Here is a 15,687-nt window from a genome sequence, read left to right on the forward strand (position 1 = left end):
GCGGCGGCCATGAGACTTGAAATTTGGCACATGTTTAAGATACTCGTATGGACGTACCAAACGTTTTCTTAACATGTCCTTTACACAGTTTGTGGAGCATCTCTTAAACTTTTGTACAAAATAGTTAACCTTCGAAAGTTGAACCATTTACGGACCTAAAGTGATAAGGCTAATATTAGCAAACTTTGAACTTGTCAAATGCTGTCTGTTATATTACAGTTAAGTAAATAAATATAACCAACTAAAAGCAGGTTCTTTATTCTACTCGCCTGGAAAAAATTACAGGTGGCCCGTGAAAACTGTTCCGTTGAGAGAATTTTCCATGAGGTCACTTTGACACATATCTCACTTAATTATCCAATTGTTAATCATTGCGTAATCGTTATTATTTCCGACTATTTTTTTTTATTTTATACATTCCCACTAAATCTTTGATTTAACGAACACCGCATCACCACAGTCGCACAGAAGTTTGCGAGACGATGTAAATAATCTCGGTACAACGTTTTTGTCCATTTGTTTACTCGAACTTCCAGCGGATTCCTTCTTAATCACTTTCTTTATTGTTTGCACCTTCTCTTTCTTCCTATGTTTGTAACTTACAAAACTAAAGTGTTGTACAAATTGTGGTGTTGCTGTAAAGTAAGAAACAAAAATACACCAAGGTTACCAAAATAAATAATAAAAACAAGCTTTGCGTGTTTCTGCTTTTTTTTTTTTTTTTTTTTTTTTCTTTCTCTTCAGATAAAAAGACAATTATACTTTCTCGACAGTAGTGGCCCACAACACAATTAGACGAGATTGAGCAAAATATCGTGATATGTCAGAGGAGAGGGGATCAATTATTGACTGACGAATAACGATATTTTGCGATAACCTAGTTCAATAATTGTTTTATCACTCGAACACTAATTAATTTCTTATTAAAATCACTCTCTGACAGCTCAGGGAGCAATCTGCTATTTTTCACCAGAGATCATGGTTACAGTTACGCATGAGCAGAATATTATTTTCAGCAAAACACATTTAGACGGTACTACGCATGAGTAGACCATTATTTGTGGGCAGTTATTTGCAGGTCATGTGGTTGGCTCTCGGCCAATGAAAAGGAAAGAAAAAATGCATCGAATGGTAAATATATTTATTAGTAACTAGTGATAGGTCCGTACAACACAGAAGCAAAATGCCGCTAACGTGATGGTATCAGCCAAATTGGACACATACAGCTTTTACAAACACGGTAAATACGGTGTTTTAACAATACTTTGTACATGGCGGCAATTCCAACTATTCACAAACAACAACAAAAGATTGTTTACAAATATTCATCGGCCTTCTCTCGTGCAAAGTGTTTAAGACATAATTTCTAAAAACACTTTCAAACTCTTGCACCTCGATTCGTTCGAACCTACTAAGACCAAATTCGAACGGTGCCATCCGATCCACCGCTGACCAAAAACTCGCCAATACGATCAAACAGCACACTCTGCACTGCGTCCTCGTGGGCAGTTAGCTCAGTAGCCTGGCCTGTCGCCACCTCGATCATCTTAACGGTCCCATCATTGCTTGCGACCCCCAGGACTGTGCCGCTGGGGTCAAAGTCCAGGCGATTGGCCGGGTGGGGCCCGAGATCTAGTGTGGCCATGCAGGCTACAGTACGCACGTCCCACATTTTTACCACTCCATATGCGTCACACGAAGCTACTGTATCACCCTGTCAGAAAGACGCAAACGCAAAAAAGGTAAGGGTTTATTGAAGCTATAATAAGGTACTTACTATTCTAGAAGGAAACAACTCCAGCTTAGTGGTTAGAGCGGGACTTGAACCCCGCGATCTCCGGATTTCAAGTCCGGCGCCCTAACCATTCGGCTTGGTACGTGTAAATTAATGTTCGAAAGCAACATTTAAGAGGGCAATGCTTTCATGCAGCGTCCTTTTGCATGGTCAAGCACGTTATCCTCTACGATTGCAACGAGAAACTGCAAATGAGAACGGTAGATCACAATACAGACCAAAAAAAAAAAAAAATAGTACCAAGGTAAAGTTCAGTACATATGGCATGGATGTTGACGTCCATTGAGAAAGTGTTCACATGGTTTCAATTAGAATACACGGAATAACTTTATCCTTCTGCCGCACATATAATGTTGCATCACCGCTAGATTGCTTGATTCAAAAGGATAACCCAACCAAATTTAGTGATTTGAAAATGTTCCAAGATTCACATTTATTTTCGAAATATTGCAGTGAAACTAATTTTTAACTACACGTACTCTTGTCGTTTATGAAAACAGTTTTTCTTTAATCGCCCGTTGTTAAAAACGTGATTACATATAGGTCAACCAAATTTGACAATTCGGAAATGCGCTCACTTTCACATTTTCGACGAAATATTGCACAAACTCTTTTCTTTTCTCAGAATAGTTTTCTTGACTTCCATTCTTTTGGAGGGAACTCACGTGGATGTAAACTCGTTGCAGTGGTCTGTCTTACTCGTTGTCTAAGCTAAAAGCAACCTCCGTAGCCTCTTCCAGGCCCTCGGTTTCTGGCGGCGAGACAAAGGGAAACAAGGCGAGTGCGAGAACAAAAGAATCTGGGGAAGGAAGCACTCTTTCTCGCGCCAAGCCCCTCGCCTTCTTCCCAGTTCCACTCGTTCTTCGCGCGGACTTCCCACTACTAACCGAATGCCTAGAACAGGTTACAAACTCCGCCGCCTAACTTACCTTCAGGTTAAACACCACGTGGTTACAGGAATGCATGTGACCGTAGAACGTTTGAGCACACAATCCCTGAAACCAATCAAATCCATTCACCATGTAACTTCCGTAACTGAGTTTAACGGAAAGCGTATAGCTGTGCCGTAACATGAAGTGTTGGAGTGCATCGCATGCAGCTAACCGCTTTACACTAGTGTATACTTTCTTTGTTGTTTCTCGTCTTCAGCGAGAAACGTTGCAACTTCAAACAAAGTTGGTCTCTACCTCTTCAAATGCATCAAAAAAGGCAAATATCGTGTCTGGGCACAGATAAGCTGAGGTGAAACTCTATTTGGAATATTAATATGAAGTCCAAGGTTAATGGTTTCTTCTCGGCACATATTTTAACAATAGTACATAGATATGGTGAGGAGAAAACTGAATGTTGATCACTTTTGGTATTCTCAGAAGGATAATCAAAAACATTATAATTGATGTAACTCAATCTAATCCTTGCTATCTTGGAATTCTGTAACCGTGTAAAAAAAAAAAAACTCCTACCAAACGTAAGGGTGAAAGAGCATTTTTGGAAGAGGGCAAAAAAATGGGGATGAAACTACAAAAAAAAGTAAAGAAATAAATCTCTATCTCCTGGTCGCCTTCGTAGTCGTTATATCGTTTGTCACGCAACGGTTGCAAAGTAAAAACGGCAGAAGAAGAATTGCGCCGTTCACATTTTCCAGAATAAACAGCGGGTATGACATAAATATATGCACGAAGACTGAAACAGTTTGCTTACCGTTCGCGCGTCCCACAGAGAAAGCGTCTTATCCGCTGAGCACGTCAAGAGCGTGTTTGAATACGGAAGAAACACGATACTGTTCACAGAGTCCGCGTGACCGCGTAGAGTGTGTCGGCAGCGCTCGCTGTAAGAAAAATTAATCAAATTTTTATCATTGGTTTCTTTAGAACCGTAAGCTTATTGTTATCAAAATCTACACAAATCTCTCAGCGGCACCGTAATTTAGGGTAATAGGTAAAGTCTGCATACGAGCCAAGTGGCCCATCAGGCCGGAGCTTATCCCGGTGTCTGCAGCATAAGCATAACATGCTTCAATGGCATTCAAACCCATGATTGTTGCAACACTGAAGAAAATGTTCCAAAACTGAATTGAATATCACGAGGAGTTGGTCGACGGCGAGAGAACTATTATCACGCCACCTGAAGAATGATAATACTCATCAAATGTATGTACATGTAAGTACCTGTTGACATCCCAGACTTTGGAAGTATTATCCATGGAACAGGAAGCAAGGAAGTCCCCACACGAGTGCCACGAGCAGCCCCACACGGCATGGGTGTGGTCAGTGAAGGTCAGAACACACTCCGCTTTGGAGAAATCCCAGATCTTCACTGTCCCGTCTCCGGATGATGTGGCCAGACGAGCGCCCCTGTGAAGTACATGTGATGAATGACTTGTCATGAGTTATCAACGTTCAGGTTCACGAACTTTACAAGATAGCACATTGGGAAGCATGCGTAACCATGTTCATGAAAATTCAGGCCACGTTCATACTAAGCCAAGTTTGAAATCGCAGTTTTATTTCTGCGGTTAGGCCTACCGGCCATACTAATCCGTCACGAAAACGCTCTTCAAACCGCAAGAATTTGAAAACGTCGGCTCTTCGTTTTTCTGTGGACGGAAAACATTTTGAAAACGGAGTTTTTTGAAAACGATGGCGTCACGATAATCAGGTGATTTTCTTGACCGAGTTGTCCTGCAACACACTGATCCAAAGTGACCGGCGATTGTCGCGTTTGTAAATTCCTCTGGTGTAGTGTGGACGGAAAACATATGATGCGTTTTCAGAGTGAAGCCTCCGTTTTCAAATTCCTTCGGCGTAGTGTTGAAGGGGCTTCAGATACAATGAAATTTCAGAGTTATAGTGGATTGATATTTACAACCCTCGATTGCTTCGAACCTCCCGGTAACTCAAACTAAAAGTCGTCTCCCTTCGATTTTTCGAATAAATTTTCTTTTCCCTGGGTGTTTCGAAAAATCTGGATTCCATCTACTTAACACGGCCGCACACGTGAAAAGGAGAATTCTAACAAAACCTTCCGTAGTATACGACGCTCTTGGGTTAAATTATAAATTAAATACTTTGTTGTCATACCCTGGATGGAAATCGCAGTCTGATAACCAATCCTTGTGGCCTTCACCTGTCATAATGATGTCACCACTGAAAAACAAAGCATTAGATGTGAATAAGCACAGTTCTTGTATCAAGACCAGGTGAGTTATGTTTGATCGTGGGCAATCCCGTTTTCTTCAACGCCTGAGCCGAGACGACTTAAAATTACCAAGCAGTGAGCGTGACCTTCTTAAAGAAAATCTGGGACAGCTCGCAGTCTACGACTACCGTTAAAGCATGAGTGATGTATGCTATCACTGAAAAGATAACTGTAAGTTATCATGTAAAAGTGGCTCTTCAGCTACAAATGTACTGTTTCCTTTTTTGTCAAATATAACAGATAAAAAAAAAGTTTTAGGGTAAAAATAAATTGTTGTTGTTGTTGTTCTAATTGAAATTAGAATTTGGAAACGATGGGTTTAGACAAAGGAAGAAAACAGCAGACATTGATATTACACTGCGATTAAATTTTCACTCCGGCACGAATAGTTTGTGTCCAAATAGTGCTTTGGACTTTATCAACATTGTTCGGTTGTAGTCGACTTTTCATGATGATTACCTTGGTACAGCCCACATCTTCCAGCTCCAGTCATCGCTAACTGTGGCCAGGACCTGTTTTCTTGGATGCAAAGCTAGTCTGTTGGTGAACAGAAAAACGCAAACAAGTTTATGTAAAACAATGAGTAATATATCAAACGAACACGAAAGACAGCGTTCGACCGCATTTCCAAACACCGAGAAGAGAGTCGAAAATACGACACGCACCGGAGTATCTTCAACTCTCTTCTCGGTGCTTGGAAATGTGGTCACACACCGTCTTGAGTTTTTAAAACTAAGGAGAAAATTGTGAAATACATCTGTGTTAATTCAGATCAGATTTCCAAACACCGTCACGGTCATGATTTCATTTCATTAAACTTGCTGAATCATCAATGAGTTTGAAAAATAACGATTCATAACACAGGAGAAGTATCTTTATTATATCTCTCAGTTATTACGCGCGCTGTGATTGGTCAATTTAGCGAGTCGTATTCTCCTGTACGGCCCGTTTAAATTTAAAGTTGGTTTTGTTGCCAAACTGTATTGTGATTTATCGCCAAGTGTTCTTAACTTTTATAGCAAGTAAAAGTTTAAAACTTTCTTTTACTCTAAATTGTGTATTAAAGCGTGCTAACGACTTAAAAACGATTTCAATTGACTCGTTTTCTTTCGAGGTGCGTCAGAAATTTGAAGCCGTTCCACGCGAATACAAATCGTTCTCGAACCCGACCATAAATCGAAGGGGAAAAAACTCGGTCCGTAAACTTGCAATACGGACCTCAAACTCGGTTAGCAAGAGGCATGTACACTGCTCAACATTGAAGAGTGTTTATTTAACCTCTCTACTTAGAGATGAGAAGTATGCATCAAACCAAAATCTCCCTACACTGTTATGTGATTTTTGATAATGTACTTTATGATAAGAACTGATCTGAGGACATTTTTCTCACCCACTAACTGGCAGATTGTGAGCACTGATCGTGTGCGTCAACCTGAATCCTCCTGCGCGTGTCAAGTGTGCTGACGGACCTCTGTGGTGAGCGAGTTGGGGATTCACTCGACTGTCACCAGGAAACTCTGAGTCCTACAGTACAATGATAGACAATTAGCTAACAAATAAAACATAATTTGATATATTACACTGTTCTTGCAAGTTACAATAACTTCCAATAAATATATACAGTCGGACCGTCGGACGTGTTCTTGGACAAGACATTAACTCTCATTTGACTGGAAGTTCCCCAACCAGATATTAAATGCACCTGTAAATGGCGATCAAAAACTGTTGAAGAAACAAATCTTGGGGAAAGGAGGGTGGGAAGCTTAAACTGAAGTCGATTTGCACTCCATTTAGGGTATACAGTAGGATGCATAATACAAGCATGTACAGTACCGCTCAGAACTAAGCGAACCAAAATTCGCGTTAAGAACGCGAGTGGATCAACGCGCGCGCGTTTTGCTGCGTTAGACCGCGTTTTGACTTCGCGTTGTAGCGCGTTAAAGTAAACGCATTAGTATGTATGAATTTGGTTATTGTTCGCTTCTTTTGTTACTTTGTGAAAGGGAGTTAACGACCTTTTCAAACAACGACAATCTAAATGAATGTCATGTGTTTTCAAGGTTCACACACGGTCTAACTCTTTAGTTCCGGCTGCATATTTCGTTATCATTACTTACCATTTGTTTTAATTCTGGCTGAAATTTCACACAAAAACAACGACTTGAATAAACTTTAAAGTTGCCCAGGCTAGACAACCAGCGGAGCTTGCTACATGTAATGAGGCGGCTTAGTGTTTGCATAGCTACATCCCTGAATACATCATCCTGTTACATAAACCAGGATGTGAAAGAGTATTAACTGGAAATGAAAACGGGCCTTTCACATTGACTTCAATATGATGACATGTACATTGTACATTAATTAACGCATAGTTACGTGCATATTTTGTGAGACTGATATCCAAGCCATCACACTGACTGGAAACAATGAATGTTTCTGTTTTTGCCTCCTTATTACTTCGTTTTCAGTTCACCTTTGGGTGTTGGCTTTGGAGCTTCTGTTGGGGTCCAGTCTCATTATTCTGAGCAGCTGTGGGGCGGTAATGAGACACCTTTTTCTGGGTCTCACCACCTTCATTGGGAAATAATTGATAATGAATTAATATTATTAATTAGCAGAGTGAATGCAAACAAAAGAGTTAGTGAACATTAATTTTACAAGAACCTATGATAGACAGTGCAAAACAAATTGAAAGTACAAAGGAAAACAAAAGGCCTTCAAACAAATAAGATGATACTTTAGTTAACATGTATGTTCATTCTACAGTTAATTAAGCCGCCTACTTGACACAAACCTTGTGTGAGCACTGCCTGACTCCCTCCCACTTGATGGAGAGTCGTCTGAAGGCCTGTCATCTGACAATTTGAAACAAAGTTCCAATCACACAGGAACATTGCAAACATACATACATATAACAGTACTCATCTTGTACTAGTGCATAACTGTACTACAGTATACAAAGTTTAAAAAACTATGCATTTGATTTATAAACAACTGAATTTTGTTGGAAACCAGCAACAATTGTTATCAGATCCTTATACTGCAACCTCGACATGGAGATTAATTCAAATAAGCTAACTCTACATTTATTGTGGAAAGTATATATTACTATGATACACACCTGAAGTCTAACTATGTTTCACAGAACCTACACCTGCACACAAACTAAGCCACTGACAGTCTGTTTTATTCTCAAAAATCAGGAAGAGAGACAGGGAGAGGGTTTTAACACGAGAAAAGACTACATGTAAGATGAGACTACAATTAAACACAAGCGAGAAGTACATACATGAGCCACCATTTTTTTAATTCACATTTGCAGGAATAAACATTAGATGGTTAGACCCTAAGAGAAATGGCCAGCTGAAAGGGGTCTACAGGTCTACATGTACAAACATATGTATTGTTTTGGCTGGAACAGTTCCTTGGAATTTACAATTACAAAGCTTACCTGTCCAACAGCTCTATCTCTTTCCAATTTTGTGAGCATCTTCTCCTTCATAGCCACCTGTAAGAAATATCATCGATGCTTAAAATCAATAACAAATTCAGTGTAAACAAGGATAAACACAGTAATTCCTCACAATAAAAGTGCTGCTAAAAGTTCATGACTGTACACAATCATGAAATTTTTAAATTAATATCAAAATATTACTTCAATACCTGTCCAGTAATTCTTATCAGTTAATCAATTAAATTGCCTCCTAATAATGTTGAGCCTTGGCGTACTTTTCCAGAACCAGAAACCAATAATGCTCAAAGTCATGTATACACTACACACATTTTATAACATTATGTTCACTATGGCTTACCTCGTATTTGTGTTTTAGGGTCTGCAGGGTGGGTTCATAAGAAGAATAGTGCTTCTTAAGTCTAGAATACAAACAAGAAAGTACATAGTACATGTACATGATGTGTCTATTTGTAAGTTTTTTTTGCTGTTGTTGTAGCTGTTCTGAGAGGACAGTAGCAAGTGTCCTCTGGGTGTCCTTTCAACACAGTTTCATCGAAACTGCTAATTATACAGCCAATAGAAGTACAAGTACATGTAAATTATGCAAAACCTTCCCAAGCGGGCAAGCTGTGGTTTTATAGAAGTGGACGAAACCCTGGCTAATATTGTCCCTGCCTATTGACAAGTTAACAAATGAGATACCTTTTGATATCAGTAATGAGCCTGTTCTTTTCTTGGACAACTCTCTTGTGATGCATTCTGTGAAAATCTCTTTCCTTCTTCAACCGGACAAAGGTCTGTTTTGCCTTTCTGTGGAGGACAAAATTATATTTAACAATTAGATAATGAGCTGGAGATTTCTATCATGTGATAGCTGATGAGGGCACATCTCAAGTCAACTATCAAGCATAGAAATTGAGAGCGGTTAATCTAATTGTTTTTAGCATAAATCTATAAGTCATTCAACACTTTATCTGAATCCTCTCCACAGACACGAAAACGCGAAGAAGCGGCCTCCATTTGAATAACAAATGCACACAGCTAAGCTACCGACTATCTACAACAGAGTAGATAGTGAGTAGAATAGCCAATCAGAGCATGGAATTTGTGATAGAACACTAGTAGATCCATACTAAAGGTACTTATTAACTGCAGTTAAGCAATAATTATAACATTGCAGCGTGATAACAAAAAGGGTAAGATGCTTTATACAAGGACACAATAAAATGGCCCCACCCATGGCTCAAATCCAAACAGCTAAATCCAGAGTCTAATGTGAAATCCATTAAACTAGCTGCCTGTGGAATACTACAGTTTGTGGAAATTGATGACAAACTCCATATTATACAAATGTGCGTACAGTACATGTAGATCTGTAACTTACTCAGCAGCCTCTCGGAACTTTTTCACTTCTTGACGTAGATGTGTCACCAGATCATCCAGGTGCTGGTTTCTATACAAAAATGCAAAACTTCTTTAAAATTCAAAGTACACTTTTCATGGCAGCAAAAGATCTTTAAACTTTCTCCTATCTTCTTGCAAGATTCAAAAAATAATAACATATTCCTTGTTAACAACAGCTCTGTACATGTATACTACACCTTTTACAAATTTGTAATTGCTTTAATTAAAATTTAACATACATGTACAGTATATTACACATCTGCCACAAAAAAAGGGGTAATCGACGCATAACGTTTGGCGTTGAACTGCTAAGCATACTTCACATAAATGTCTGGTACAACTCGGACGTCTTCTTCATTAAGCATCCCTTTTTGCAGCAACTCATACCTGAAAATATAATTTACGATCAAAATCAGACTATCTAGAAATGAGTTCAAATAAAGCAGTTCTGTTCACTCAAACTTACCACTCAGTCTGAAAACAATCAAGTGTTCTCGTCATCCCCATTTTAACAAGAAAGTTTCTCACAAAGTCTTCCACAATCTCTGGTCTCTGGGTGAAGGTCATGAAAGCAAATTGTCAGGTCACAATTAATCATAATTTTAATATCGAATTATCTTACTGTGAGTAATCAATTTTGCAGGAAAAAAAATCAATTAAAATTTCTGTCAGTTGTTTTATGGCAATCTCAGGCCTGCAAAGAACAATTAGTTCAAACTTTCCTTTTTTCGGTCTTAACAACTTTAAGTATTTACTTAAGAACTACATGTAGCCCATAAACATGTAGCTACACATAGCCCTAAATGCAGTCGACATGTTTTGAAGACAGATCATTAATTACCGGAAAATAGTTCAGATCATTAATAATACTTACAGTAGTCACTGATGGCTTGGTCGGCTCAGTCTTTTGCTACAAAAATCATACAAAATTACTGTTAAGGAGGATCTAGTGCTGTAATGTGTACCTGTACAAGTATAAGTACATGCACGTGTACATACATACAAGTCACGTCCTAGCACAAACACACTACAGGTGTGCATGTACAGTACACACAATCAACTGATTTGAATATAAATACCTGTCCACATGTACCTTTACTCACTAACAATGAGAGGAAAAATTAAGTAATGCAAAAAAAGAGAAAAAAGTGTGAGATCAGTTCATGTGTCATCTCATCTCTCTTTAATCCTGCAATTCTGCAACTTTCTTTAAGTAGGAGGCATGTTACAACAGGAAATAAATTACTTTCAGATTGTTTCTGGTCCGGTATACATTAAATTTTGTGTAATTTCATTAATTTGATGAAAATCCAGTATTGAGCAAGGGGTCTTATACCCAAAATATACCTTGTCAGCATCTAATAATTAAAAGTAGTAATTAATAAATGTTCTATGTTTCATACCGCCAACAACTCATTGTTAGTCTTCTCCTGTACTGTTGTGAAAGCCGTGTCTAAGTCTTCATCTCCATCTGTCCAGATTTAATCAAATCAATTATAAATCTTCACGTAGACCCACAAAGCTTTAATTTACTTGCCATTTTCAATTACAGAGTGGTTTTCAATTGAGTGTCACAAAACCAAAACAAAACCAATAATTTATTTACTAATTACAGAAGACTACTCAGCCAATCTCAAACCATACTAAAACGTTGTCTGATAAGACTCAACAGTCCATTGAAAACTGCTCTAACTACAGTGAAACCTGTAATAAACTGGGTGTCAGCTCTAAACAGGTTGTGATATATTGTACAATAATAGTTGATTATTAACCCTTTTGTAACACAATGTAACACAGTGTAAGATCAAAGACTGCTTATAGCACAATGTCCAGTCAGTCAATGCATCAATCTGGAATGAGCAATCTGCTAAGCTTTAAAACGACATTAATGAACAATGATATAAAGGAGTCTGAGCTGAGCTTTTAAAAGAAAAAGCCCCTGAAGTGTCCGCTTATTGCAGGTTTTGTGCAACAAAATGGCTTAATATTGGTGTCCAGATCCACTTAATAGAGGTGTTGCTGAACGAAGGTATATTTTATTGTAAATGTGGGGAGAAAATTTAGGGACTCAAGCCGTTAACCACTTAATAGAGGGTATCTGCTAAATATGGGGTCCACTTAAAACAAGTTTCACTGTACATGTAATATGTACATTGTATACTTTAGCATGACAATTTAAAAAATTAAATTTTTCTTACTTCAGTTGATTTTTTTTAAAGATTATTTTTAACTATCTATGTACATGTAATTTTTGCAATGTGTTGATTTCTTTCCTACAACTTTGCTTCCTGGACTTTTTTTTACCCTTTTTCTTGATCTCTGTCTATGGAATACCTGTTGTCTTTCAGAGTTAGCATTAGAATAAGCTTTTAGTATTATTCATGTGAATCTTTAAGTTGATGTTAGAGTGCATTTTTGAAAGTTATTAGCATTTGTCATTTGTAGTTTTGACTCTCCTTTAAAAAAGAGCAGTACAAGTAAATTATTAAAAGAACTCGTACAAAAATGAAAATACACTATAACAAGCCATACTAAAACATGTCATGAAAAAGCTATACATATGCATGTAACCCTGAGACAAAAAGAGCTTACAGCTGTACATGTAGTAGCTACTGTACCTGTAACAGAGTACTCATCTTCCAATGGAACCTGAAAGAGTAAAACACATGTGACATAACAATACATGTATGATAAGCAGCAAAAATATATCATTTCCTTTAAACCATGTCATAGAAAATACAGCCAATCAGAATACAGGAAAGCCATTGTACACTTGAGTGTATTACAGCCAACCTTCCTATTGTACACTGCATTGTTTGTGTTGCCCGCTGTATTTTCAATGGTAATTGTATAAAATGGTCTGCATGCAACACTTTCTTATGGTATACTTATACTACAGTTGGAATATCCTGCTTGACACTTATATTTTCTTGGTAATTAAGCACTCACTTGTGTATACCAAGAAAATACAAGTGACTCACGGATATTCCAAGGTACATGTATACCAATCAAAAGCAATTTACCACTTCAGGACGCAATAGCTAAGACAAGCAATCATACATGTATTTAATAATAACAAAAACAAGCCATAAGGATAATCTGTAACTGTAAAAATGGCAAGAAACCATACATGTAGTAATGACAGCTGTCATCTGAAGAGATGTTTAAGTTCACCTTACACATGTACAAAAATTGCAAACGCTACAGGGAATGAGACCAAAACAGTTCTGGAATTCACTATCAAAAGCTATCATGCAAGTATTGCATGAAGAGGGAAGGTTTAATCTGGCAAAAACATCAGCTAAATATCTAGCAACCAGTTCCAACGTTTACATGTAAGCTTAATACGTGTATACCTCAAGTACTCTAATAATATCTTACCTCTTCATAGGCAAACTCATCATCACTGTCTTCAGCAACAGTCACTTCTGTTGAGCAGAAGTTAAAGAACACAAAGAACATGCACAGTACAAGTTAACTCAGACAATTACATGAAAGAATGAAAAAAGACACTCCAATAAGTTACATGGTTAAACTAGTTTGCCTATTTTGTTATTTAGAGAGAAAATTATTCTTGCTTACAGTACATGTAGCTCTGCAAAGAAGGATTTTGAAAACAAAATTGATGTAAAGTTAGATACCGAAAACACATTGTCGTATTTTCCCTCCTCCTTTCACTTGTGACGATTGCGTGTAACCTCCCATTCACAAGAACACTTGTAATATCAGTGCAGACCAGCTGAAAATCCTGAATTCACGTCTGCTAACATATTAATTTAAAATTTAGCTCAATTCCCGCGTTTATGTAACTTAAATTTCCACCTTTAAATGAGTTTTTCTCCGGGAGAATGAGGCAAAAATACATCTTAAAGTCATCTTCTAACGTAATCTTCAGTTCTAAAAAAGGAGCAAGCTGCAAGAAGAGTGTAAAATGCGCAAAAAGGATACGTTCCAAGTAGTAAGCTCCCTCCTCGTCCGCCATGTTTCCCTCTGGTGCGTTGCTAGGGACGACGGGCAACACGGGCTAGTTACTCACCGAAGAGTCTATCGATCAGCGGTCTCCTCTCTTTTGGCAGGAAAGTACTAAATATATCGTTCTCAGTGTGTCCTTATAGCAAGAGTTAGGGCTTTCCACAAGTTGCGCGGCAACTTTTTGGCAACTTCTTATATTTCGAGCAATTTTTTTGTATTCTGAACAATTTTTAGTTTTCTATCAATTCTGAGAAAGAGCAGCTTTTAGAGTTGCTTCCATATTTTACAATGTTTTAGTAGACAATTCAAGAATTTCCTGTGAAAAAGAAGCCAGATCCCCTCCTCCCTGGGGCAGATCATAAGTGCAAGATGCATGCAGTCGGGCTGCTAGGTCAACCATTTTAAAAAATTACTAAATGGCTGACGAAGATTCACACTCGACTCACTCGACTGACTCGACACTCTCAAGTGAAGAATTTTTACAAGATTAGGATTAATATTGATGCGTAGTCTTTACTCGTACATTTTTTTGTTTTTAATTCAGTCGAGTGTGCCTTGTTTAGCTGGAAAACGAAGCACCGATCAGTCATCACAGAGTGTGAAACGAACAGTTTAAAAAGCTAAGCATCTAGCTGACATTCCTAACTTTGGTGTTGGATATCAATCGATAAATATTAACTGCTTGTATATAGAGGAAAGTAAATAATCTTAATATTGTGTAGAGATTTTACAAGTGAAGTTGAAAACGTGTCATATGTTCAAACACAAAACTCTCAGTTTGATCAGACCCCACACCCCTTCTTTAACAACTTCTTGATTTTAGTAGAAACTGCGGGTCTTAACCAGCGAGCTCAGTTCTAGGTCCTTTCGATGGCAGAATTAAAATGCCATGAATTTTGAGAATTTTTATAGGACAGACCAGTAAGTATTTTCAAATGACTTAATTGTCGTCACTATTGAAACGGCTGTCACGATCAAATGTAACATCCCACCACTCCAGTCAGACAATTGCGTGACTCACTAAACGCCTTCTTGAGTGGGCGCCTAACAAGTCACGCAAACCAAGAGCGAACAACTAATCCACAAGGCTAACGAATATCACACACCATAAGATCCCAGGTTTACTTTTGGGGTATCACCAGCTCCTTGTTGTGTTCTTCTCGTAGTAGAATTATAAGAACCATTTTTATATCGCCCGCTAATGACTAAAACAGATCACAGATATCAGCGATATTCTCATGGTGCGGCTAAATTTAAAAAGCTGCTATTACAAATCGATTAACCAGCTAACGACTACTTTCTCACCTGCGAGCTCGGCGAAGTTGAACAAGCTATAAAATGTCGCATGAGATTTAATTTCTATTTAGTTAGGTTTTTTTCTGGGTTCGTTTCCTTTAGTTACCAGCCCTCGGCTTCTACGAAGCCATCAATCCATACCGCGTTTCTACCTCGCCCCTGTAGTCGGCATTGCTTAGATCATATCAGATGTTCGTGTCGGCGCGGAGTTTACCTCGCCCAGACTGCCATCGGCTTCCGATAGCAATTTTGAACATTCCCCAAGCTTTGGACAAGCCTGCCTGGCTTCAAGCCCTAAAAAATAGTTTTAATATCTTTTATTAAATCACCAAAAGCCTTATAAAACATTTAGGAAGAGTGGAGGAGAAGAAATAAGGAGTTTGCAGGGTTTGTGGTCTCTGCAAAATATTGGATTTAACATGAAATAAAACGTAAGCGAATAAAGACTTCGTTCTATTCTCGTTCTACTGATGAAAGGAATTGTGTCGCATGTAGCTCCCCAAGTTTGCATGTAGTTAGACCTGATCCAGTGATTGCATGTGATAGAATTTTAGATCAGAAAGCTTGG

General features: G+C 38.2%; 2 protein-coding genes across 2 annotated transcripts in view; one reads left to right on the forward strand and one right to left on the reverse strand.

The window, feature by feature from the left end:
* LOC145486221 (histamine H2 receptor-like) overlaps positions 1-15,687 on the forward strand; it is a 126,128-nt gene that overhangs the window by 16,474 nt on the left and 93,967 nt on the right. The window lies entirely within an intron of this gene.
* On the reverse strand, positions 1,125-13,849 carry LOC145487012 (sperm-associated antigen 16 protein-like). The gene is made up of 20 exons (XM_081465718.1): positions 13,800-13,849; positions 13,233-13,279; positions 12,470-12,500; positions 11,255-11,322; positions 10,726-10,761; positions 10,318-10,403; positions 10,170-10,238; positions 9,832-9,900; positions 9,150-9,257; positions 8,806-8,866; positions 8,445-8,501; positions 7,788-7,848; positions 7,467-7,564; positions 6,384-6,517; positions 5,453-5,530; positions 4,876-4,941; positions 3,964-4,149; positions 3,497-3,623; positions 2,725-2,790; positions 1,125-1,714 (listed from the first exon to the last, which is right to left on the reverse strand). Exons 1-20 carry the CDS (start codon positions 13,831-13,833, stop codon positions 1,412-1,414), a joined length of 1,785 nt encoding a protein of 594 aa, XP_081321844.1. The 5' UTR covers positions 13,834-13,849; the 3' UTR covers positions 1,125-1,411.

This window comes from Orbicella franksi, chromosome 5 (assembly GCF_964199315.1).
Source record: "Orbicella franksi chromosome 5, jaOrbFran1.1, whole genome shotgun sequence".
NCBI lineage: Eukaryota > Metazoa > Cnidaria > Anthozoa > Scleractinia > Merulinidae > Orbicella > Orbicella franksi.